General features: G+C 50.1%; 13 protein-coding genes across 13 annotated transcripts; 5 read left to right on the top strand and 8 right to left on the bottom strand.

Moving 5' to 3' along the window:
* EV420DRAFT_940204 (translation initiation factor eIF 4e-like domain-containing protein) lies at positions 1–1,361 on the bottom strand. The gene is made up of 5 exons (XM_060484070.1): positions 1,072–1,361; positions 812–1,002; positions 688–751; positions 520–633; positions 1–463 (listed from the first exon to the last, which is right to left on the bottom strand). Exons 1-5 carry the CDS (start codon positions 1,255–1,257, stop codon positions 137–139), a joined length of 882 nt encoding a protein of 293 aa, XP_060336168.1. The 5' UTR covers positions 1,258–1,361; the 3' UTR covers positions 1–136.
* Positions 1,362–1,498: 137 nt separating this feature from the next.
* EV420DRAFT_1327338 (mitochondrial carrier domain-containing protein) lies at positions 1,499–2,925 on the top strand. The gene is made up of 4 exons (XM_060468768.1): positions 1,499–1,600; positions 1,655–1,937; positions 1,988–2,621; positions 2,673–2,925. Exons 1-4 carry the CDS (start codon positions 1,519–1,521, stop codon positions 2,700–2,702), a joined length of 1,029 nt encoding a protein of 342 aa, XP_060336167.1. The 5' UTR covers positions 1,499–1,518; the 3' UTR covers positions 2,703–2,925.
* A 1,316-nt stretch (positions 2,926–4,241) lies between these two features.
* On the bottom strand, positions 4,242–5,241 carry EV420DRAFT_1262625 (uncharacterized protein; the record flags this gene model as incomplete). Its single annotated transcript, XM_060467129.1, has 3 exons — positions 4,242–4,831; positions 5,046–5,082; positions 5,137–5,241. 3 exons carry the CDS (start codon positions 5,239–5,241, stop codon positions 4,242–4,244), a joined length of 732 nt encoding a protein of 243 aa, XP_060336166.1.
* A 182-nt stretch (positions 5,242–5,423) lies between these two features.
* EV420DRAFT_940136 (uncharacterized protein) lies at positions 5,424–6,266 on the bottom strand. Its single transcript, XM_060484068.1, has one exon. It carries the CDS (start codon positions 5,937–5,939, stop codon positions 5,484–5,486), a length of 456 nt encoding a protein of 151 aa, XP_060336165.1. The 5' UTR covers positions 5,940–6,266; the 3' UTR covers positions 5,424–5,483.
* Positions 5,946–7,478, bottom strand: EV420DRAFT_1512876 (CBS-domain-containing protein). Its single transcript, XM_060471691.1, has 6 exons — positions 7,250–7,478; positions 7,040–7,204; positions 6,792–6,991; positions 6,506–6,736; positions 6,276–6,452; positions 5,946–6,227 (listed from the first exon to the last, which is right to left on the bottom strand). The coding sequence occupies exons 1-6, from the start codon at positions 7,464–7,466 to the stop codon at positions 6,054–6,056; spliced, it is 1,164 nt and encodes a 387-aa protein (XP_060336164.1). The 5' UTR covers positions 7,467–7,478; the 3' UTR covers positions 5,946–6,053.
* Positions 7,479–7,597: 119 nt separating this feature from the next.
* Positions 7,598–9,612, top strand: EV420DRAFT_1512871 (endosome protein). Its single transcript, XM_060471690.1, has 3 exons — positions 7,598–7,903; positions 7,954–8,835; positions 8,947–9,612. Exons 1-3 carry the CDS (start codon positions 7,633–7,635, stop codon positions 9,462–9,464), a joined length of 1,671 nt encoding a protein of 556 aa, XP_060336163.1. The 5' UTR covers positions 7,598–7,632; the 3' UTR covers positions 9,465–9,612.
* EV420DRAFT_939696 (uncharacterized protein) lies at positions 9,596–10,474 on the bottom strand. Its single transcript, XM_060484065.1, has one exon. The coding sequence runs from the start codon at positions 10,316–10,318 to the stop codon at positions 9,839–9,841; it is 480 nt and encodes a 159-aa protein (XP_060336162.1). The 5' UTR covers positions 10,319–10,474; the 3' UTR covers positions 9,596–9,838.
* A 30-nt stretch (positions 10,475–10,504) lies between these two features.
* On the bottom strand, positions 10,505–12,862 carry EV420DRAFT_939853 (uncharacterized protein). Its single transcript, XM_060484067.1, has 8 exons — positions 12,670–12,862; positions 12,489–12,621; positions 12,070–12,429; positions 11,870–12,016; positions 11,653–11,812; positions 11,209–11,599; positions 11,024–11,147; positions 10,505–10,967 (listed from the first exon to the last, which is right to left on the bottom strand). Exons 1-8 carry the CDS (start codon positions 12,690–12,692, stop codon positions 10,692–10,694), a joined length of 1,614 nt encoding a protein of 537 aa, XP_060336161.1. The 5' UTR covers positions 12,693–12,862; the 3' UTR covers positions 10,505–10,691.
* On the top strand, positions 12,777–14,626 carry EV420DRAFT_1512862 (glutamic oxaloacetic transaminase AAT1). The gene is made up of 6 exons (XM_060471689.1): positions 12,777–13,030; positions 13,090–13,199; positions 13,257–13,385; positions 13,438–13,659; positions 13,711–14,261; positions 14,313–14,626. The coding sequence occupies exons 1-6, from the start codon at positions 12,928–12,930 to the stop codon at positions 14,467–14,469; spliced, it is 1,272 nt and encodes a 423-aa protein (XP_060336160.1). The 5' UTR covers positions 12,777–12,927; the 3' UTR covers positions 14,470–14,626.
* Positions 14,627–17,384, top strand: EV420DRAFT_1512860 (uncharacterized protein). The gene is made up of 4 exons (XM_060471688.1): positions 14,627–15,006; positions 15,066–15,089; positions 15,139–16,416; positions 16,486–17,384. The coding sequence occupies exons 1-4, from the start codon at positions 14,671–14,673 to the stop codon at positions 17,161–17,163; spliced, it is 2,316 nt and encodes a 771-aa protein (XP_060336159.1). The 5' UTR covers positions 14,627–14,670; the 3' UTR covers positions 17,164–17,384.
* Positions 17,187–18,678, bottom strand: EV420DRAFT_939817 (uncharacterized protein). Its single transcript, XM_060484066.1, has 5 exons — positions 18,169–18,678; positions 17,995–18,117; positions 17,513–17,943; positions 17,365–17,464; positions 17,187–17,316 (listed from the first exon to the last, which is right to left on the bottom strand). Exons 1-5 carry the CDS (start codon positions 18,455–18,457, stop codon positions 17,210–17,212), a joined length of 1,050 nt encoding a protein of 349 aa, XP_060336158.1. The 5' UTR covers positions 18,458–18,678; the 3' UTR covers positions 17,187–17,209.
* Positions 18,486–19,473, bottom strand: EV420DRAFT_1512857 (uncharacterized protein). The gene is made up of 3 exons (XM_060471687.1): positions 19,321–19,473; positions 19,108–19,270; positions 18,486–19,055 (listed from the first exon to the last, which is right to left on the bottom strand). Exons 1-3 carry the CDS (start codon positions 19,430–19,432, stop codon positions 18,554–18,556), a joined length of 777 nt encoding a protein of 258 aa, XP_060336157.1. The 5' UTR covers positions 19,433–19,473; the 3' UTR covers positions 18,486–18,553.
* Positions 19,474–19,568: 95 nt separating this feature from the next.
* Positions 19,569–21,060, top strand: EV420DRAFT_1512854 (dienelactone hydrolase). The gene is made up of 12 exons (XM_060471686.1): positions 19,569–19,703; positions 19,765–19,851; positions 19,903–19,962; positions 20,015–20,040; positions 20,088–20,117; positions 20,168–20,228; positions 20,285–20,313; positions 20,365–20,373; positions 20,426–20,566; positions 20,622–20,639; positions 20,690–20,761; positions 20,811–21,060. The coding sequence occupies exons 1-12, from the start codon at positions 19,586–19,588 to the stop codon at positions 20,985–20,987; spliced, it is 828 nt and encodes a 275-aa protein (XP_060336156.1). The 5' UTR covers positions 19,569–19,585; the 3' UTR covers positions 20,988–21,060.
* Positions 21,061–21,063: the final 3 nt, after the last annotated feature.

The raw sequence follows: 21,063 nt of genomic DNA, 5'->3' as shown, positions 1-21,063 counted from the left end.
TCCGCAGTGGACTTGTATGATGTCATTACCGTGTCATCGCACGTGCCTCGCTCATCGCTTTTTTTACACTAAGTCAATTGATAAATGTAAATATAATAAACCGTAACGAACTGCGCTCCCAGTTGAGTGCTGAGTATCAGACAATAATCTTCTTTGCCTTGCCCTTCTTCTCCGAGTCCTTATGCGAAAGAAATTCAACTTCGGTGGCCAACGGACCTGCCAGTCTCTGCCCTTCAGAGTAACCGAGAACACTTGTTTTGAAGTGTCGACCTATTCCCTCAATCCGCGCCCTTAGCCCATCTTCATCCGTTGCAGACGGAGCTAGTCGCGTCCATATGGAAATACGATAAAACTGTGGGCGAATGGAAACGATAACGCCGGTAATCAAAGAGCTTGGTGGAGTACCATTGCTGGCAGCTTCGGTCAGAAGGGGGTCGAACGTTTCTCCTATTGCGGCAAGCATCTGAAAGGACAAGGAAGACAGTGAGAGGAACGAAAGATATAGGAGCCACCACGCACTGTATAAAGCCACATTTTGTCAACGTTGCCTCGATTCTTGTCTCGGGGTAACTGAATACTCCATTTCCCACCGTTCTTGTTAGCTTCATCCTCCCACGCCGGGATAATTCCCTCCTGAGAAAAGCGTCAACACGGTGATTACGGATAGTGTGGAGAACCAAGACAAACCTTGAAAAGATAGTAGTTCGCCTTCTGCGGTAGCGAAGATGGCGCAACAATGTTATTATATAGGCTTTAGAGAGAGAAGACGTTTTGTAAGCATTGGCCCCAAACAGCGACGGTCGGAACGTACCCCCAAAACTCCTCGACACTGTCAAAACTGATCACCCGCTTGATATCCTCCATCCAACCTTGTGCCGCCGCCACTCCGGGTGTCTGAGGCACAGGTGTTTGGGGAAAGGCAGAGACGGGTGTTTGAGGCAGATTCCGGCCTTTCGTAGCTGGAGAGTCGAACCAAAGAGTCCAGGGAGAGTAAAGGGGGTGCTACAGAAGAAGGTCGCGTGAGACTGGGGTCGGAACTATTAGGCCAGCAATGCAGGCTACAGAGCATACCTTGACATTGAAATTGGTGGGATCACTGAACACAGTTCGGATACCCTCGGCCTGAGCCTGCATGTCGACCTCCTGGATCTCTCCCGGCTCCAGTGAATCATCGACGGCATCAGATTGATCAGCCAATGCAGCAGAGAGCGCAGCTCTCGAAGCGACAAGAGAAGGACCAGAAAGAGCAGAAGCCATTGAGCGTCAGTACTGGGTATGTTGTTCAACACTACTGTGAACGGGGCAAGCGCAAAATGGGAGCGATGACAGACGTGGTTGTTGAGGACGATGATGATACTTGACAATAATTTTTTATTTGTAAATTTTTTAATCAGGTAACACCCCCGGTGCCGAATTCGTGCCCCGCGGCAGGCACGTGCCGTGGCTTACCGGGGATTATCTGATAAAACAAACGGGAAGTACGGGCGGCTGACTCGCACATTTTCTCGCTCCTCTCCCATGTCCATCCACAATGGCCTGGATCCATTCCAGGCGAAGCTCGCCGCTGCCGCTACTGGCTCGACGATGACGGCGCTTACTAGTAAGTGTACCCTCTTGTTATCTCTATAAACTTTAATGCTCATTCTATTATCAGTGACGCCATTTGACGTCGTCAAAACACGGCTACAAACTCAGCGGCCTAGTTCCCAGCCTTTGTTCGTACGGCCACCGCCTAATACATGTTGTCAACCTCTCAATAGGCCGTGTGTAAGAAACTTGTCGTCGTTGGCACGTCCCATTGCGGAGGAAGAACTCGTCTGTGTCTGGGAGAACGGCGTGTTCAGGGCGGAGCGGGTTAATGGATTCTACGATGCAGTGAAGCATGTGTGGAAGGCAGAAGGTCTACGTGGTCTCTGGAAGGGATCTGGAACAACACTGTACGTTGCCTTTCCATCTTGCTAGCTAGCAAATCTCATGTGGAGCTCAGGGTCATTGGAGTTCCGTCTTCAACCGCATACATGCTAACTTATGACCACCTCTTGAATGTCGCGCTACCACCAATACTACCGAATGAAAATTTCGTTCCTTTGACATCGGGAATACTCGCTCGTACAATAATATCTACAATTGCATCTCCACTCGAACTTATACGGACCAATCTACAATCGACACCTCTCTCACCAGATAAACCTCATACCCTTCGTTCCGTTCTCGCATCAATTCAGCAGCTTGTCAAGACGAAAGGTGCACGTTGTTTATGGAGGGGACTTGGGCCCACCTTATGGCGGGATGTTCCGTTTTCGGGATTTTACTGGTTTAGCTATGAGACCTTGAAGAAAGGGTTTGCTCGGCAGGGCCAGAAGAACGCATGGATCGCATTTTTGTGTGGCGCTGTTAGTGGAACCGGCGCTGCACTGATAACGTCGCCAATGGATGTTCTCAAGACTCGACGTCAAGCGCTGGTCATGCGAGCAGCATCAGATGCCCCCAAAGTCACGTCGATTGTCGGTCTTCTCAATCAGATCGTACGGACAGAAGGACCCTCAGCCTTGTACGCTGGAATTACGCCGCGGATAGCTAAAATTGCTCCGGCATGCGGAATCATGATAGCCTGCTTTGAGGTACATGATTATTTTGTTGCCCCTTACTCACAGACGCTAATAACCTTCTAGGGAGTCGGAAAATTCTTGGCCAAGGCCTGACGGGAACTCAGTGAGGAACCGGCACATGTGCTATGACCCGGTAACTGTAGTCAGCCGAAGCTCATTTCTTCAACACCGTCCGTCGTGTTGGGTTTGGATGGGTACACGCAGCTGCTTCCGTATCGTAAAATTTAGCAATAACTTATTTATGAATGTCATAGAATTGTACCTCTTATTTTCTACTAATGCAAAGTCCTTAAGTTAGTCATTTTCATACCGAGCGGATACCGGTCATGTGCAGTTTTGCCTGATACTTTGTCAGTTTCTACGTGACGCGCTTAGAAGTGATTATCATTCAGCACGTGCAGGATTATTTACTGGATAATATATTATACGCACTATGTACACACACACATGAGAAATCAAGGGGATACAGATATGCCTCTGGAAAGTATAAACTGATCAAAAAAATGGGGAACAGGTACCCTCTAACCGAGTCTTCCCAGCTGTCTATTTGCCGAGACAAGCTTACCACCCGTTCGGTCTACATCATTCGACAATCCATCGAGCATGTCATTCTGGGAGGCTATCTCGGCTCCAATAGCCTCCCCCAAGTGCCGCTGTCGCTGCAGGATAGTCGTCAAAATGGACAACTGCTGGTCCTGTTGCCTCAATCTGGGTCTGCTGGAAAGTCAAAAGCCCATGATTATCGAGTGGCCTGGTCTCCTCCGTCTCCTGAGGTGCCGAATGGTGCACCAAATACTCTCGTCACCCTAGTGAATGCGTTACCCGTCGGACCAAGGAAGGGCCTCGCGGTCAGTCGACGGCGCGAGTTTCATGGAGGTGGGTGCTGTGTCGCCGCCGCTGCTCCGTGACGAAGTCATTCGGGCAACAGTGACCATCTTTCCCAGCTTCTCGCAGTCATCCTGAAGCCGAGCAACCATATCCGTCCGTCTCTGCAGCTCACCCTGACTCATGCCACCCACTACAAGCTCCTGAAGTCCCTTCCCAAGCGTGCCAATACGGGCCAAGACATCCTGCGAGTTTCTGCTTGGCAGCTGACGTTAGGACTTGTGGGAGGCATTGACGTCGCCCTGGGTGGAGAACGCCTCTCGGCGGTTTATGTCGGCCCTAACGTCTCGCAGGCGTGTCTGGATTTCTTGGTATTCAGTCTAGCCAAGATGTAGAAGAGAAATGGGTGGGAACGTTCTTGGCAGCTGCAGCCTTGCCGATGGGAATTCCAAGGAACTGTTTGAAAGGGTAGGCCTCGCGCCATTGGTCGTCTCTGGCGCTAATGATGGCACGTAGGTATGCCTCGAGACCTTCCCGTCGCTCTGTGAGAAGCTGGGAGTCGGTACGGGAGCGAAAAATGGAGAATTTGTGCTTTGGAGGTAGGGGTGCTGGTGGTGGGGTGCCAGTTGCCTGAACGAGATCAGTGTGGAGATCGTCGAATTCGGAGTAGCGGCGCCACATGCTCCATGATTGAATGTGAGCCTTTATTTCGATTCGATAGACTGTATGTGGCTTTGGCTCAGAGCGCTCTTGCAGGTCAACGATCGACACTTGTTGAATCGCAGTCATCGTCCATGGACAAAACTACTAAGCACCTGCACAGCCACTCACTACTACAAATTGACACCGGCCCGAAAACGCCGACATGACTTTCCCAAATATCCACCAGCCCCACCCACGGCTCTTTAGAAATCGTACAAACCCAGGAAATACATCCTCACTGATATCCTCTAGTTTTACATCTACGTATCCCATATCCCGCATGTCTGCCTCGTATTCGGCGAGAGAAACGATGTTTTCCTTGGGGATCACGTTTAAAATTGTCAAGAGAACCTTCGTCCCGAAGTTCATGGACCTCCAACTCGTCGTAAAACAGATGTCCGCAAGTGCTATTCTCCCACCAGGCGCAAGGTGTGACAACGACTGTCGCAGAAAGTCTCGTCGAGTGTGAAAGTGATACGCGCAATCAAGAGCAAGAATAGTGTCGAACATATCAGCGTTATTGGGACTGAGTGGATGATCTTCTCTCCCAAGTCGATAAACCGCATCTCCGAGGTAAAGATTTGGTTCGATGATACCCGGATTTCGGAGCCGCATGCTCGCAATCCGTTCACGAGAACGCTGGTGATGTGCAGGAAGACTTGTAATTCCTGACAGCTCGGAGGGACGTGGAACATCTGGGTGGGAGAGAAGCAGGATGAGCGACTCCCCACTACCGTGTCCCACATCTGCGGGGCCAATATGAATTACATGGCTTCTGTGTCATTCAGTGGGAACCGGACCCACCGAGAATTCTACCGCCAGCTTGGCTGTCGGCGGTACGAATGAGCTTCAGAGCGAGCGCTGGAAAGACGATCAGGTCGACTGTCAGTGATTTCATGAGATTACCACACGTACCTTGACAGGCTTCTGGGAAGACACTGGTGTTCTACAGACGTGGCGTAACCAGGGGATCGCAAGATCGTGAACCTCTGGCACCAACCTTCCAGTAGCCCATATTCAGCCACTCAGTTTGGGGCGGTGCACTTGGATCTTCCCCAGGCAATTTGTTGAGAGCGTGATGGAACGTGCCATATGGGTCCGACATCTTGTTGGCAAAGAAAATAAGGGCGAGGAACGATGCTATTGCGACGGTATAGAAAGCATATGCAGGAACGACGTTCAAGTAGTATGAAAAACTGGGGGAAACCATTGATATCTCTCCGTGCTCACTACAGTGAAAGCGATGATTAGCACACAGATGATCGAGCAATGTGAACAAAGTAAATCGTACATGACGTTTCTCCAGAGCACGTACGAGCCTCTCCTGTCCTTCCAGATGAGATTTGGTCAGCGTGGCGTAGATAAAGGGCATAAAGCAGAAGAGGCCCTATGATTGGAGAATGAATTAGCCCGTCTCGATGGTGGCAGGAGCAGACAAACGTAAATTGTGACATGTTCGATCACCAAAACTCCTAACTCGCGGCCCTGTACTGCGGGGCGAACTCGATACTCTGTCCTGAGACGTGTCCATGCCCCTGCATTCACCTCGACGTCCAGCCCGTCATCACAAGTGGTGAATGTAGCACGAAGCGTCGTGGTGGTACTGAAGGAGCCCAGGACCTTCAGGCGATCAACGATCGTGTACGTGCAAGGATTGCCGCCTTTTTCCAGTGCGTAACTTTCCAACAGCGGAGAGAGGCTAATGAAGGCCGGTATATCATGCAAAAAATCCAGGGCATGCCTCTGGGAGACTGCAGCTTCACGAGATGTAGAAAATGTTTTCGTCAAGATGAAGGGCCACATGTAAAGTGTGATTACGAAACTAATGTCAGAAGATGCACCCCATACATCAAAAAAGAATCCACTGATATCACAGCCAGAAATCGTCTAGATATAAAAAATACAAGATATCACCGTTCAAGCCCGCGATTGGGACGGGGACGGAGGATTCAGTGTATCCTCTGACTTCGTCCTCTGGCTAGGGTCATATCCTTCGCCTATACTCGCTGCACCAATAACGTATCGGAGAACGTCACTGAGGGTAATTATACCTAATAGTCGGCCTTTCTTTCCGCCCTTTCGTTCCTCCTCCTGCGGTGATCGTCAGTTGATGAGAGCAATTATATCAGGTTGACGTACCTCTCCTTCTACTACTACCAAACGGTGGACCCTTCGCTTCTTTATGAGCTGTAGGAGAGTACCAAGGGAATCTGATGCGTTACAAATCACGACACCAGGAAAATCGGGAGAACGCTGGTTTAGCGCTTGGGAGATGGTGAGGTCAAGTGTATGGTATGCACCCAGGCGTACAAGTGTCTGATTCAAGATAGTGAAGCACGGATTAACTGTATGGAGAGGAGAAAACATACAATGACATCAACCGTCTCGTAAAGGTTAACCACAATACCATCATCATCAATGATGGGTACGGCAGAAATAGACAGAGCAGAAAATTGGTGGACGACATCAAAAACGGTAGTCGAGAGGCCAGCAGTCGCGATCGGATAATAAGGTTTTTGGCCTGGGGCGGGAGGTGCTACATATGTACCGATCTTGAGTTTGCGCAAAGGTAAGTGGAGTTGTTGGATTTCTTTAGTACACTGTCGAGGCGACGGTAAGTATCTCCGATAAGGAAGGTTAAACATAATTATGTACATTGATCGATATAAATTTGAGGAGACGGTATGTTGTTAAAGTTGAGACAATGACTTCCTGGTCGGTCTCTGTGTCAACATCGAGAAGGGGAAGGCGCCGGGCATGGGTTTGTATGAGGACCTTTGCGGCCTGGTATAAAGTGCTAGATGGATGTTCTGATAAAAGAGGGGGCTGCGCGACGCCAAGCTGAGTCTCGATTCCTGGAACGAGAATCTCAGATGAGTGGCGCGATGAAAGAAATTGAAAACCTCTAAGATCTTCGAGGACGAGGCCTTCTACATCCAGGGCAGCCGCTTCATATGTCATCGTCGCGACGTTGTAGTAGTGCTGGATGAGATGAATGATGTCGAGGACGGTGAGCATTCCGGCGAATCTAGAAGTTTCGCTATTCCAAAGGGGAGCAGACACAACACCTAGAGATTGATGAGCGAGGAAATGATTATAGTTACGCGACGGACTATTTAGAATGAGACATTGTAGGGCGCGCTTAACATTAAGCTTGGTGTCGAGTACGATGAGCCTGAAGCTGATTGGAAAGGCATCATAGCAGGTGCGGCCCTTGAGAAAGGACCTGATGGCAGTAAGAGCAGCATGGTGACCGTCCTGCGGTTGTAGATGCGAGCCAGCTCGACGTCTCGACGTATTTTTGCGCAAGTTCGGGGTCGCGAGACTCATGGCGGAGGACAAGGGCAGCGAGGGGCTGGCCACATCCGGGCGGGTCTATGTCCAAAGTGGCTGCCGTGCCGGAGCCCCGGCCGGAACATAGCGGGCCGGCCGATGGCTGAGCAATTGCACACAGTGTTCTGCGTTGACCAGGAACTACAGACACACTATTCCTACCATGGACAACCAGCCAGAGCCCAATGAACCATGGCTGGTCCTTTTGCCCCTGCTCATTGTACTCTCTACCTTTCTCTTTCTGCTCCTTCTTTTCCTGCTATGTATCCTTCTCCTACGCAGACGCCGCTCCATCATCCTACGCGATTCCGACGGCCCCATCGACATGAGCAGGGAGGACCTCATCCAAGGCGAAGGAGGCTTTGAAGGTGTCGAGTCTCGGTGGCTGGAGAGCGTCCCAGAGAACGTTCGAAGAGACTATTTGCGAGCTAGAGGTATGGACTCGTGCTGGTATCGCTTCCCATCTCACAGCTCTTTCCCTCAGATTACCAGCTGCAGTACCCTCCAAATTCCCTTCCCACAGACATAACGCTATCCCAATTCCTCTCCATCCAGGAAAAGGGCGTTTCGGCGTGGTGTTTCGAGCCAGATTACGAAACCGTAAACTCCCTACTCGTGCATGCAAGAACCGAAATCACATTTCTTCCTGACCCCGCTTCGTCGTCATGCGTACAGTCGAACCTGCCTCTACCCAAACTGAATGAAGTCTACTACTGGGAGATTAAGATGTTTGATCTTCCTCCGACAACCAACGTTGCTGTGGGCCTAGCGACCAAGCCTTATCCTCCTTTCCGTCTCCCTGGTCAGAGCCGGTACTCTGTCGCCTACCTCTCCAACGGCGACAAATCGCACAATTATCCATTCACTGCATCGTCATTCAACGCTTCTCTAAAGGAAGGCGACATTCTAGGTGTGGGATATCGCCCCAGAACAGGCACGGTCTTCTTCACCAGGAACGGCCGCAAACTTGATGATGCGTATGTCGGCTTGAACCGATTCAACCTCTTCCCTACCATTGGCGCCGACGGTCCCTGCAGCGTTCATGTAAACCTTGGTCAAGGAGGCTTCGTCTTCGTGGAAGCTAACGTCAAGAAATGGGGTCTTGCGCCAAGTGTTGGGACCCTTGCGCCGCCTCCTGCTTATGGTAGCGAACGCGGAAGTATCCTGCTTGATGTCGGCGGTCGCATCAGACTACCAACTGATGGCACGCCATCGCCCAGCAGTCCTGGCGCCTCGCCATCACGCCGCTTACACCGGACTCGTCGACCACGACAGCCGCCAGGCGAACCCATTGTCTCGTCACCACTCAGGTCGTCGGAGCTGTTTAGCCCGCCGCCGCCCATCACACCCGTTGACGAGGAGCATGGTGAGACCGTTTCGTCATCGCGGAGATACATTTCACCCACAGATCTGCCTTTCCATGTACCTCCGAATACTAATCTCCCTGCTACGCCTGGCAATTCTAATATGGACCCAGATGAAGAGGATGAGGGCAGTCGTTCACTACGGTCCTCCCCCACCACTTCATCCAGATCGCTATCGCCCGAAGGTGCGCGAAACCCATTTACGACGCCTCGTCGTCACCGTTACTCTCTCACTCATATCGCGGCGTCCTTATCCGACTCAGGATCCTCAGACGTCACAGTCCAGGTACATCCACCTCCCGAGTCTCCTATGAGCCCTGCCAATCCACCAACGCCTAATCACCGTGATATCCATTTGCAGGCGCTGTCATCAAATAGGCACCGACCAGGTAGTCCAGAGAGTGGAGTTGTTAGTGATGGAGACGACGATGACAGACTAAGGAATGGGAGCTTGTCTAGACGAGACCCCCCTGCCTATTCGCCGTTGGATGCGTTCACCTACGCTGACGGGGTGCACATCGATTTACCCGCAGAGTTTATTGCTGCAGCTTTGGAAGGAAATTCTATACCCGCGAGTGCGCTGGGACAGGCTAATACTTCGCGAGATAGGCGACGCAGTCGAAGGCATTAAATATAAGATGGTATATGTATGTGGGTGCCAGTTTGTTTACCTTACTGTTTCGTGTGCAGTACTGAGGTACGGTCTGCAGTATTAGTGCGAAACGACTATATATGATGATGATGATATGTTGTAATAAATTTCCTGGTCATTATGATTGTGGCTGAAATTGAGTTATGGATGGCTAGAGTAAGGGTCGTCCGACTTTGACCGGAGATCTGCGTCGTTCACATATGATCTCCGTTTGTCGGCCTTTTTCTTCATCACAGAACAAGGCTAGCATGCATAATTCTCTTCCAATGCCCTGAAAGGAATCCACTGAAATAGATAATGGGTATATAGTCCACTCCAAAACTCGTACACCAGACGTGTACAGACCACAAGTGTCACCGGTTGATAGTCACAGTATGGACACTGGGTCTCTGTGAAAATGGTAAAGAAAGAATACTGGGATAAAGAAAACGCCTCACGTTTCTACGATGGCCTTCCAAGTAGCCTACATCTGCGTCGTGCTTCGCATTCTTCTCGTCAACAATGGCAACCTTTGCTGGTATGGCCAGTTCGCCGGCCGCCTCTGTTAGATCGACTGCCTCGATCTTCTGGACGTCATCTTTTCTGCGGGACCGTAACCACTCTCGCAGCTTCCGTTTTGGCCAGTTTGCAAACGCCACCCACAGCACAAACAACACCAACACAAATGCAACCGCCATGATAATCCCCACGTACTTGTCCAGCCCGTGCCCATCGTCGCTTTGGTCGCTTTTGTTCGCGATCACGTCTGTGGGGGACCCGCATCTGTTTCCGGTGCATACATCTCTTCTCTGCAGGGGTCTACCGACAAGTGTCGAGGTAAGGAGCACTAGCATGGCCAAGTGCTATCAAGGACGGGGAATACACGAGTGAGGACAGCTCGCCGCAGCAGTAGACGGCGTTCGAGTATAATAGTGTTCGGAACGACGGAGGTTGCCCTGCAGTACGTGTTCGCTCCCTTATAATACAGAAAGTCGACGGGTGACGGCCGGCTCAGAGCCTTTGATGCTCCACTATTAGAATGCATTGGATAACACTCATAAATATGTCCATCAAACTTCCTTCGTATATACCAAGACAAAGATAAAAATACGGTCCCGCTTATATGTGACAACACTCAATTGGCAACGTGCTCAATGATACAGTCATGGTTACAATTCAGCGGGTTTTTCTACAGAAACAAGCATACCTTCTCTACCGTTGTTTTATCTACGGCTCTAGCCTTTTCGGGTCCCTCGGGAATAATGAAGCCCGTCTGATGTTGTTCAGTTTCAAGAACAACATCAATACCCGTTCTAATCCTATGCCCCCTCCACCGTGTGGGGCGCACCCAAGTCGGAATCCATCGATATAGCCTTTCATTGATTCGGGATCAACACCCTTGCTGCGCATCTTCTCTGCTAGAAGGTTCGGGTCGTGGATGCGCTGTGCCCCGGAAAGAATCTCTTCTCCCCTCATGAAGAAGTCATAAGAGTTTGAGAGTGTCTGCATAGCGCCTCTTAGCAGGCTTCTCGTAACAGTAGAGTGATGACGAAGCTTACCGGGTCTTCTGGGTCAGGCATGGTATAAAAAGGCCTCAATGCCATAGGGAACTTATCAATGATGTAGTAATCAGTGTCGTATTTTGCCTTGACGATCCGACCGAGCCGCTTCTCATTTTCGGTACTATGCGAAACCCAAAATAAGCGACGGTCTCCCTAGAGCATGGGTGAGAGAATGCACGTACTTAATATCGTCTAAAACATCTCTCGAAACGCCGTCCGCAACAAGAAGGTCAATAGCTTCTTTGAAAGTCAGCTTGAGCGTCCCTTCAGGTCCTTCTCTCCATTTGAATTCTTCAGCTGGGAATTGTTTTCCAACAACGGCGATTTCATTCTTGTATTTCTCCCGGAGTCCCTTGAAAATGCTCAAGAACAGTCCGTCAAGAAGTTCCATCACTTCATGATAGTGCTCTTCGATTGTCATTTCCAGATCAAGACCCATGAATTCTGTCAAATGCCGGTGCGTGTTAGAATCCTCCGCTCGGAACACCGGTCCAATCTCGTAGACTCGTTCAAAGTCAGCAGCAATAGCCATTTGCTTGGCAAGCTGAGGAGATTGCGCAAGGAAAGCGCTCCCTGGTATCCACCGTGAGAATCATAGCCAGAAATGTGAAAGCGAAATTGAATACCCTTAAAGTAGCTAACTTTGAATACAGATGCACCCGATTCCGTCGCTGCACCCTGTAGCTTAGGGCTGTGGATCTCTATGAATCCCTTGGCACTAAGGTGCTCGCGGAAGAGATCCCCGACCGCGGCCTGGAGCTTGAATACAGCCTGGTTCGTTTGGGTCTAACGAGAATTCTTCGGGTTAGGCATGAGGCCCCAACGAACGACGGAGAAACTTACTCGAAGATCGAGTACGCGATTGTTCAACCGGGTGTCCAGAAGAACTTTATTAAACTGTGTTTCAGCCGCTTCTACTTCAGCATCACCCCGAGAAGCGTCATCTAAAGAGAAAGGCAGCCTGGCGTCCAGACCAGCAACGAGATGGATCTGTACAGACGGGTAAGCCATTTAGACGGTGGCGAGAGATAATCAGCACGCACCTGCGATAAATGTACCTCCACACCTCCAACGCTAGCACTTTTGATCAGTTCTGGAGTCTTCTTGACGACACCCTGGACGAGCACAATACTCTCATCGGCTAATCCGGCTGTCCATTTAACCATCTGCTTGGAAATCTTCTCGGGCGTCACAGTCACGAGAGCCTGAACGGAATGGGTTCGTTGACGAAGGTTAAGGAAAACCATCTTGTTTCCTTGCGCACGGGATGTCTGCACACGGGCTCTGAACAAGACAGTCTCTCCATCGCGCGAGGAAAACGTCGATATTTGGGCGTATTCCCTACGGGGACGCGATTGGGATTGATTGAGGGGTAAAGGTCCGTAAAATTCAGTAGCAAAGTCCTATCGATAACAATAATATTAGATAGATAGGAGGGGAAAGAGGCGTATATGCGTACGACTTCACTCGCAGCTTTCTGCATGGCTAGCTCTTGTTGTTTTGCAGCTTTTTCTGCTGCCTTTTTCTCTTTTTCTGCGGCTTTGGCGCGCTTCTTAAGTTCGCTTTTCGTTGGCCCAGATGGAGCGTCGATGACTCTATGTTTAGGTAAGGAATGGCCCAGGAGAGCTCTAGGTATGACTTACTGTTCTGGAGTAGGCTCCGCCATGATGAACAATGAAACGATTTGTTCGGTGAATACGAGTCAAGATGACTAGCGATGGAGGACTAGGTCCTGAATTGGTCTTGATGGACCTAGGTCCAGTTATCTTATCTAATGATCGGATAAAATCGCCGTCATACATCCGCTTTAGCACCGCCATGCCGAAATCTGCCGAAAAACGGACCCCGCGCAAACATTAAGTTTAAGCTGACCTCGATATTTGAAGTTGTCCTCCACCATCATGCTCGCCAGTTCTGTCGCCCGTCGCTCCTTGGGAACCAACACCCTTCGCACTCTTTCTACTTGGTCCGCTGTACCCGCAGGCCCTCCAGACCCCATTCTCGGTGTGTTCTTACGTGTCACCATTGACACGACCTGACTTTGACCTGGTGGAAATGTACAGGTGTTTCCGAAGCCTTCAAGGCTGATAAGGATCCCAGAAAGATTAATTTGGGTGTAGGAGCCTACCGTGATGGTACTGGCAAGCCATACGTCCTTACTAGTGTCAAGAAGGTTCGATTATTGACGTGACTCGATGATTTCTCCAGACTTATGCACATACGTATACAGGCAGAAGACCTTATTGCCACCAACCACCCGGACAAAGAGTACCTTCCCATCACTGGTCTCCCCGAGTTCACCAAAAATGCTGCCAAGCTTGCCTACGGTGTTGACAGCGTACCCCTGAGCCAGGGAGCGGTATGTCTGTCCTCGTGTTCTTACCGCGTTCCGTGTACTGAATGTACCCCAGATTGCTGTAACCCAATCGATCTCCGGAACGGGCGCCCTTCGTATTGGAGGCGCCTTCCTTGCCCGTCACTACCCCCACTCCAAGGTCATCTATCTTCCCACTCCTTCCTGGGGTAACCACACTCCGATCTTCCGTGACTCCGGTCTTGAAGTCAGGAACTATCGCTACTTTGACAAGGGCACGGTTGGATTGGATTTTGAAGGATTGAAGGCTGACCTCAAGGTATGACATGGCGAACGTGTTTCGCTTCCTGCAATTTACGCGACTTTCCAGGCTGCTCCAGAACAGTCGATCGTATTGCTTCACGCTTGTGCACACAACCCCACGGGTATCGACCCTACCCCGGAACAATGGAAGGAAATTTCCGACATCGTCCAGGAAAAGAAGCTCTTCCCGTTCTTCGACATGGCGTACCAGGGCTTCGCTTCCGGATCTACTTCGCGTGATGCTTTCGCTGTTCGTCACTTTGTGTCGCAAGGACATCAAGTCGCTCTTGCGCAGTCTTTTGCCAAGAACATGGGCTTGTATGGCGAGCGTGTTGGCGCGTTCTCACTGACGACCGCTGACGCCGCTGAAAAGGCTCGGGTAGACAGCCAGCTTAAGATTGTCATCCGGCCTATGTACTCTAACCCCCCGATGCACGGTGCTTTGATTGCCAATGGTATTCTTAGCGACCCTGCATTGTATTCCGAGTGGGAGGCCGAAGTCAAGGGCATGGCTGACAGAATCATCTCAATGAGAGAGAAGCTGTATGACATGCTGAGCAAAGACCTCAAGACTCCCGGTGAATGGGGTCACATCAAGAGCCAGATCGGAATGTTCAGGTTCGCTATGTTTTGAAGGTATCACCGCCCTTTGCTGACTTAGTTTTCCAGTTTCACCGGTCTTACTCAACCTCAGACCAAGGCTCTGGCTGAGAAGGCCCATGTGTACATGACTGCTGATGGACGTATCTCAATGGCTGGTTTGAACGCCGGAAACATCGAATACTTTGCAGAAAGCGTCGACGCTGCTGTCAAGGGTAACCTGTAGACGAAACGTACTGGTTATGTATAGAGAGCATTAACTTATCTCGCGAGCATACGCTTCTAGAAACGTGGCATTACGAGCTGCAATGAAATCTATTTGGCAATAGCCGTCACGATATATTTGGACAGGCGCGCTTCGATTTTAGCTTTGTAACGCGTCAAGCTCACGTCCCGTCTTCCACATGCATCACTGACTGCTCGAACCATGGATCCTCTTCGGGCGACGACGACAGCGAACGCTCGTAGTCCGTCGCCAGCAATACCTGGTGCATGGCCTGCGACGCCGCTGCACAAACGCTCTCTTACTTGTCCGGTTCCGACCCAGTCCAACGCCCAGCCTCAGCATGTACCGGCGTCTGCGACGTTGCCCGAGCCTCTGCATCTCGACCGCGTTTTGAACTTTCATCAAAGGCTCTCTTTGGCTCTGTCTGAACCTAATAACAACACCAAGAAACATGCCTCTTTTACTGTTACTCCATCCTGCCCCAATGCATCGCCATCTATGCCATCAGATGACTCGGATTTGACGAAATACAATCCAGTGAGCTCCTCTTTTTTTGCTTCGATTATGAGCTTATTCACCTCGGATCATTCTACTAGAATGATACTTCACTCTCTGTGGTGGTAAGTCGCCTGCTGCTCATACGACGCGGAATTTACATTTAAGGCCTAGGACACTTCAGTTGCTACTTCCCGCACTTCACCTATGACCCCAGATCGCGTCCTGTTCAAATCGCTGGAAGAATCGTCGCCCTCGCCTCAAATGAACGACAACGTGCGCATACATGGACAGAAAACCCGGAATCATGCTCATAGCTCTGAGCCAAATCATATATTCGGTGAAAGCAGCCCTGCTGGTCCTAGTACATCATTCCCTAGTCCAGGCATGCTGGCTAATTCATCTTTTTCATCGTCTCCCTGCCCGTCACCGACCTCGCCAATGGTGTTCAACTCCCCGAGCCCATCTATCCTCCCTCCTCGAAGTAGAACCCGTACGAGCTCTTCTCAGGCCTCTTATGACCACCTCAGTTCACTTTCTTGCATCACGTCCTCTGAAGAAGACTTTGGCGTTGTACGTACATATGAACCTTCCCGATCTTTGTCGCCAAGTCCATCATCCCACGCTTCATGGTATAATCAAGCACTAAGGATGCCCGTGCTCTATACACCAGACCGCGTCTCTCCCTCAGTGGAAGAACTTGCTCCACCTACTATACCTATGCTAACAGGCCTTTCCCTTCCTGGAACCCCAGACGACAGTCTGAGCATAGACGGCAACCCTGTTTCGAATAGCTTCCTCGCTTCGCCTCGATCCGACGTAAACGAGCCCGAATGGACTCTTGCATTGTCTGCAGCGACTCCTACTCCCACTGCTTCTGTTTCCGTACATGACACATCACCATCTTTATCTCTGTCACCAACGTCATCATTCAGAGCGCAATTAAACCTAGATGCGGCTGAACATGTCCTTAGTTTTCCTTCTCATAATCCCTCATCAGCCGGTGCTTCCGTAGAGCCGTCTCCAACCATTGGAATGTCAGAGACCGGTTCCCTGGAAACTAGTGCCGCGGAGTACGCTGCAGCCGTCATGTCCTCTGTATGGAGCTCCCACAACCCTTCCCTTGAACCCATTGTCATCGAGACTACCACCAGGGTCGAACTGTCGGACGATAATCGTCGTACGCGTAGTGTTGCATCAGACAGGCCTGCTCGTGCAGGGTCTCGCCAGTCATGGAATAAGAAACGAGAGATACTGCTCAAAGTGAAGATGTTTGGAGGGAGGGTGAAGCAATTGTTGGCTCGGGGAGTTGGACGTGAAGAACGTAGGAAAGAACTTCCTAGACCTCATAGTGCTCCTTCAATGCGGACACCTTCACCTCCTGGCGTCCCATCTCTTGACCTTGGTGATGACGTTCATCCGCTGGAACGAGGGTCAAGCGAGGAAGGAAATGTGAGTTTGAAGGTTTAAGATGTTCATATTCACGACTAACGTGTTTTCCTCTTTTTTTTTTTGTTACAGCATCGCATTCGTAGACCGCGTCCCAGTTTGACCACACATACCTATACACCAGTGAACACCGGTACTTCTGATCCAAGTACCTCGCCTCCTTCCATTCGTGTTTTGCCACCCAGTGCTCCTACGACCCCATATACAAATGACCGCGCTGTACCCAAATCTGAATCGGACGTCGTTGCGAACGCTCAAATTGCAATGCATGCTCGTCCCAAAACACTAGCCGAAATCAAGTCTGGCCGCCGTTTTTCTCTGTCTGCGATCACCCGTCTCACCCGTCTCTCTTCCCCACCCTCGGCGTCTTCAGTCCTTATATCTCCGCCCAGGCGGCGACGCCCTGTTTCTGCCCTTGCTTTGCCATCGAGGAGACCGGACAGTTTCCAGTTCGACGTCCAGAATGTGTCTTTACGGGACTCCGATGTTCAAGGTCCAGTGATTCGCTCAGGGCGGCGAAGCGTCCCTACAAGCTTACGTCCTCCTCCTGGTTTAGATATTCCATCCACAAGGGGAGCAACACCCAGTCCTGAACCTGTGGCTGGACCATCTCGTGTTCGTTTTTCACTGGACGTAGAGAAAACGAAGAAGAATACCCGTCGCCGCTTTTCCTTGTCTGCCCTCTCTACTTTTGCTGCTGGATTGAAAGGAGAGGGTTCGTGGACTAGACACCAGTCAAATGAGCATTGATAATGCTGCTTCGTCGGAATACATGGAATTAAAAGTACGGCACATTCTAGATATCCAAGTCCTCGTCAGGATCATCGTCGTCAATGTCATCAGCAGAATCTGGATCGTATAAGATAGACCCGGCCGTTGGTGCTGGTGTCTCAAGCGCTTTACCTAAGGACAAGTGAACATAATGTTGCATGCCATAAAATATGGGTGTACCTTCATGAGCGTATGGCAAAGGAACTTGTGATCTTGCCTGCTGTTGAGAGGGAGTGAGATTCAGATTGAATGATAAATTTTGAGTAGGATCCGGAGCAGCCTAGCCAAAAGTAAATAAGAGCCAAGAGGAACTAGGATGAAAACGTACTTCTTCGACGGATGTTTTACTAAATACTTTTTTCAAGCTCTCCATAGACGTCAGCTCGACGGGAGAACTCTTTGCGACGTCCCAACCCTCCAGAACCCTCTCCACAGCCTTCCGTCTGCCAGAGTGGTCACCTCCGCCTCGTAAGATGACCTCCACAACAAATTCTCCGCTCGCACCAGAACCCTCACCGTCTTGACCAAATATGATGCGTTCCAAATCGGATTCGCGTTCGCTCACAGGTAGGAAGACACCCCAGAATTTGGGTTCTGGCGAAGCAGGTGGCGGCGGCGTTAGGTATTCTGTGGCGAGGTGGAGTAGGAGCGCAGGAGGGTGGGCGATTAATTGGGCCAAGGTGGACGAGAAGGAGGTCTGTACGAGTAACGGCAGGAGGGGACAAGTGTTTTGCAAGTGAAGAGTCAGACGAGAGGGGCCTAGGCAATGGTTAGAATTTTAGTGGGATACTGAAAAAAAGGAAGACGTACCAGGTCGCGCCAATAATTGAACCAGCGATTTACGGAGAAATTTGTACGACTCTGCGGCGCTGCCAATATCGGATAACAAAGTGTCGACAGAGTCAATTACTACGTGTAGCTGCTGCGAAGGACCTGTGAAATGACGGGTTGGAAGACTGCCGCATTGACTCGACGACAACTCACAGTTTTCAACGGCATTCGAGATGAAATCTCTAGGATCTATCCAACTATCATCGTAGCCTGGTACACTGCCTATGCGGTCGTATACGGTCACCCCGGTGGTGTCTTGATTGATTAGACTTGAAGGAAGGTGTAGAAGGCAAAACAATAGAGTTTCGCCGGTATGCTTCCCTTTATTGCCTGGCGATGTTTCAATAACTTTGCGGAGCAAGGATAGTGTTGACTGTGCGACTGATGACTGGAGAATTAATAAAGGATGACGGCTGGATTGAAGTGTGTCTGGAATGAACATGGTGAGAGAGCAAGCTGCAGGTCATGGTGGAAGGCTGAAATAGAAATTCCGTATATTACCCAAATAGAAGATAAGTAATAACTAGTACGATTACAACTACCGGGACGCTGCTGCCTCTCTTTCCTCCCATGCTGACCTTTCTAGGACTCTTTTTCTCGGTCTCCATTTGAACACGCCAATTGGTTCCAGGACTGACTCTGTTTTGAATCCTGCAGCAGTATAACAAGGACCGGTAAATTCGACCAGAGGATCGTCGATGCCTTCTACACGCTGAACGGTAGGACTGGACGCAAAAGCATGACGGACAGCATATGTAAGAAGATCATCCTGAACGCCGGTGGACCGATACTTTTCGTCAACGGAGAAGTGGGTGATCACCGCGGTGGAAGATACTGGCTGGCTGTTTTTCTTTTTAGTGTCTGGACTGGAGTCGGAATCGAGCGATGCGTCAACAGCAATCAGGCCGACGATGTTGTCTCCGTATTCGAGTAGCCAAAAACCGGAAGATGGAGTACGAGCATAATAGCCAGCCAAGTCGCGCATATCTGGCTTTCGAAGGACCATTTGTAGCACTTTTTCGAAATGCGGTCGATTTATCCTATAGAACATTGGTAAAAAAAAGGGATAGTTAGATTTGAAAACGTACTCACCAATCAACCAATGCTAAGATGGGTACCGCGAGAGAAGCAAATGCTGGCAGGGGCTTCAAATAAGATAGATAGCCGATGGAAGCGTTTGGCCACCATTGCATATATTGGATCCAGATGCAAGATAGGGCAACCCATATACTGAGAGTCAAAGGGTGTAACCAACCTGATCCACTGTGAGGTCCAGTAGTCCAAGGCAGCTCTGATTCCACTCACTTTTGGTATTCGCCGTCGTCAGCCCCTCCATATTCGCCTTGGCAATGGTGAATTTCGCAAGCTTTTCATCTTCTGCCTTGAACGGACGTATACGTGCAGTGGGCTCAACCATATTGGGCAGAGCGAAGAGTTCAGCATGGTCCCGAGATAAATATGCTGACGAAAGCAGAGCGCACGTTTGTCGAGTTTGAATTCATTCGGGTAGATCCGAGTCTAAGCCAAAAGCAGAAGCGATTGACATCCGATCTCTTTATCCGCCGCCACCATGCTCATCACCAAAACATTTCACGATGTCCCCACTAAACTCGACGCTAATGGTCGTCCTATCAGGATCTTTGTGATATCGCCTGTTGTGCAAAACTATCCTCAGGCAAAGTTTCCTGGTCAGTCATCCATTCAGTCATTTAAGCTTCCTATCGCGATCGATCCTTACGATGAGTCCAGGCGTTGTCGTCTTTAGTGAAATTTACCAGGTCACTGGGCCGGTTGAACGCTTTGCTGGACAGATCGCCAGTCAGGGATACGTTGTTGGTAGGTGAAAGGGTGATATATCATGATCAGCGTTGATCATAATTGCATTAGCCTGCCCCTCCGTGTATCACGAATTCGAAGGACCAGAGGCCATTCCCTACGATGTAGAGGGTACGTCTAGTCCAAAACTAGTCTTTAACCACAAGCTTAGGTGAGTCTGCAGGGACTGACAGAGGCAACAAATACAAGGTCTCGGCTGTCCTCCAATCCGTACTCGTCTTCTCATCCATTATTAGATCGAGAAGGAGGTAGCAGCTTACGACGAGGTACCGTTCTAAAGTCGTATTTTGATGTCCTTGATCTGACACTGTCATAGGATGCAGCTCTATCCATCGATCTCCTTACCTCTCTGCCCAATTGCAATGGGCGTATCGCAGGTGCTCTTCAAACCTGGCCTTTCGATTCTGGTTAAATCTTACCGTCCTTTATCTAGCTACCGGGATGTGCCTTGGAGGACATCTTGTACGATGATTGAGACTAACCTAACAGCTTTACCTTACGCCCATCCAACAGGCTTTCAGGGTATGCCCCCACTTTTCTTCAGCTGCTTCGTCCTTGTAAGCGCGCTTGTTAGGCTGCATTCGACCCTCGTGTGCGGGCTTCCGTGTGTTTCTTTGGCACTGACATCCACAGCGCGACGCTGGGAAAAGGTAAACAGGATGATTCCCTCATCCGCGTTCGCAACGGCGATATGACTGGGAAAGGCGAGCTAGTGGTCAGTTGTACTCAGTTGTTATTGATAATCACAAAACTAACATTCGGATTTCTAGATGATCTTTGGGAAACAGGTGAATCCTAAGTAATGCCCGTCAACTACTGGCTATTGATTACATTCTAGGACACTCATGTTCCTCGCGAGGGGCGTGATCTTATACGAAAGACTCTTGATGATGCGAATGTCACAGTCTCGGTAAACAGCTTCTCCTGTGTATCTTTGCAATGGCTAAGACGTTGTTCAGTTTATCGAAGTTCAGGCCCAGCATGCTTTTGTTCGCGATGAACAATCTAAAGGACGCTGGGACGCCGCCCTTACTAGGTCTCTTTTCGGCTTCATGATGGAAGTATTCGAGCGTACAGTGGGCCGCGACCTCGGGCCGAAGGTCGAGGATAACACGCCGCTTCAACATGTTTGCTAAGCTGGAGAAGGTGATATGTAGTACTAGTGCAAAATCAAATACAACAAAGCTTCATCTTATTTTGGAACCATATCTG

The sequence above is a fragment of the Desarmillaria tabescens genome (genome assembly GCF_030435595.1).
Source record: "Desarmillaria tabescens strain CCBAS 213 chromosome Unknown EV420scaffold_5, whole genome shotgun sequence".
Taxonomy (NCBI): Eukaryota; Fungi; Basidiomycota; class Agaricomycetes; order Agaricales; family Physalacriaceae; genus Desarmillaria; species Desarmillaria tabescens.
The sequence above is the reverse complement of the archived record's forward strand: the minus strand, read 5'-3'. Positions and strand labels throughout refer to the sequence as shown.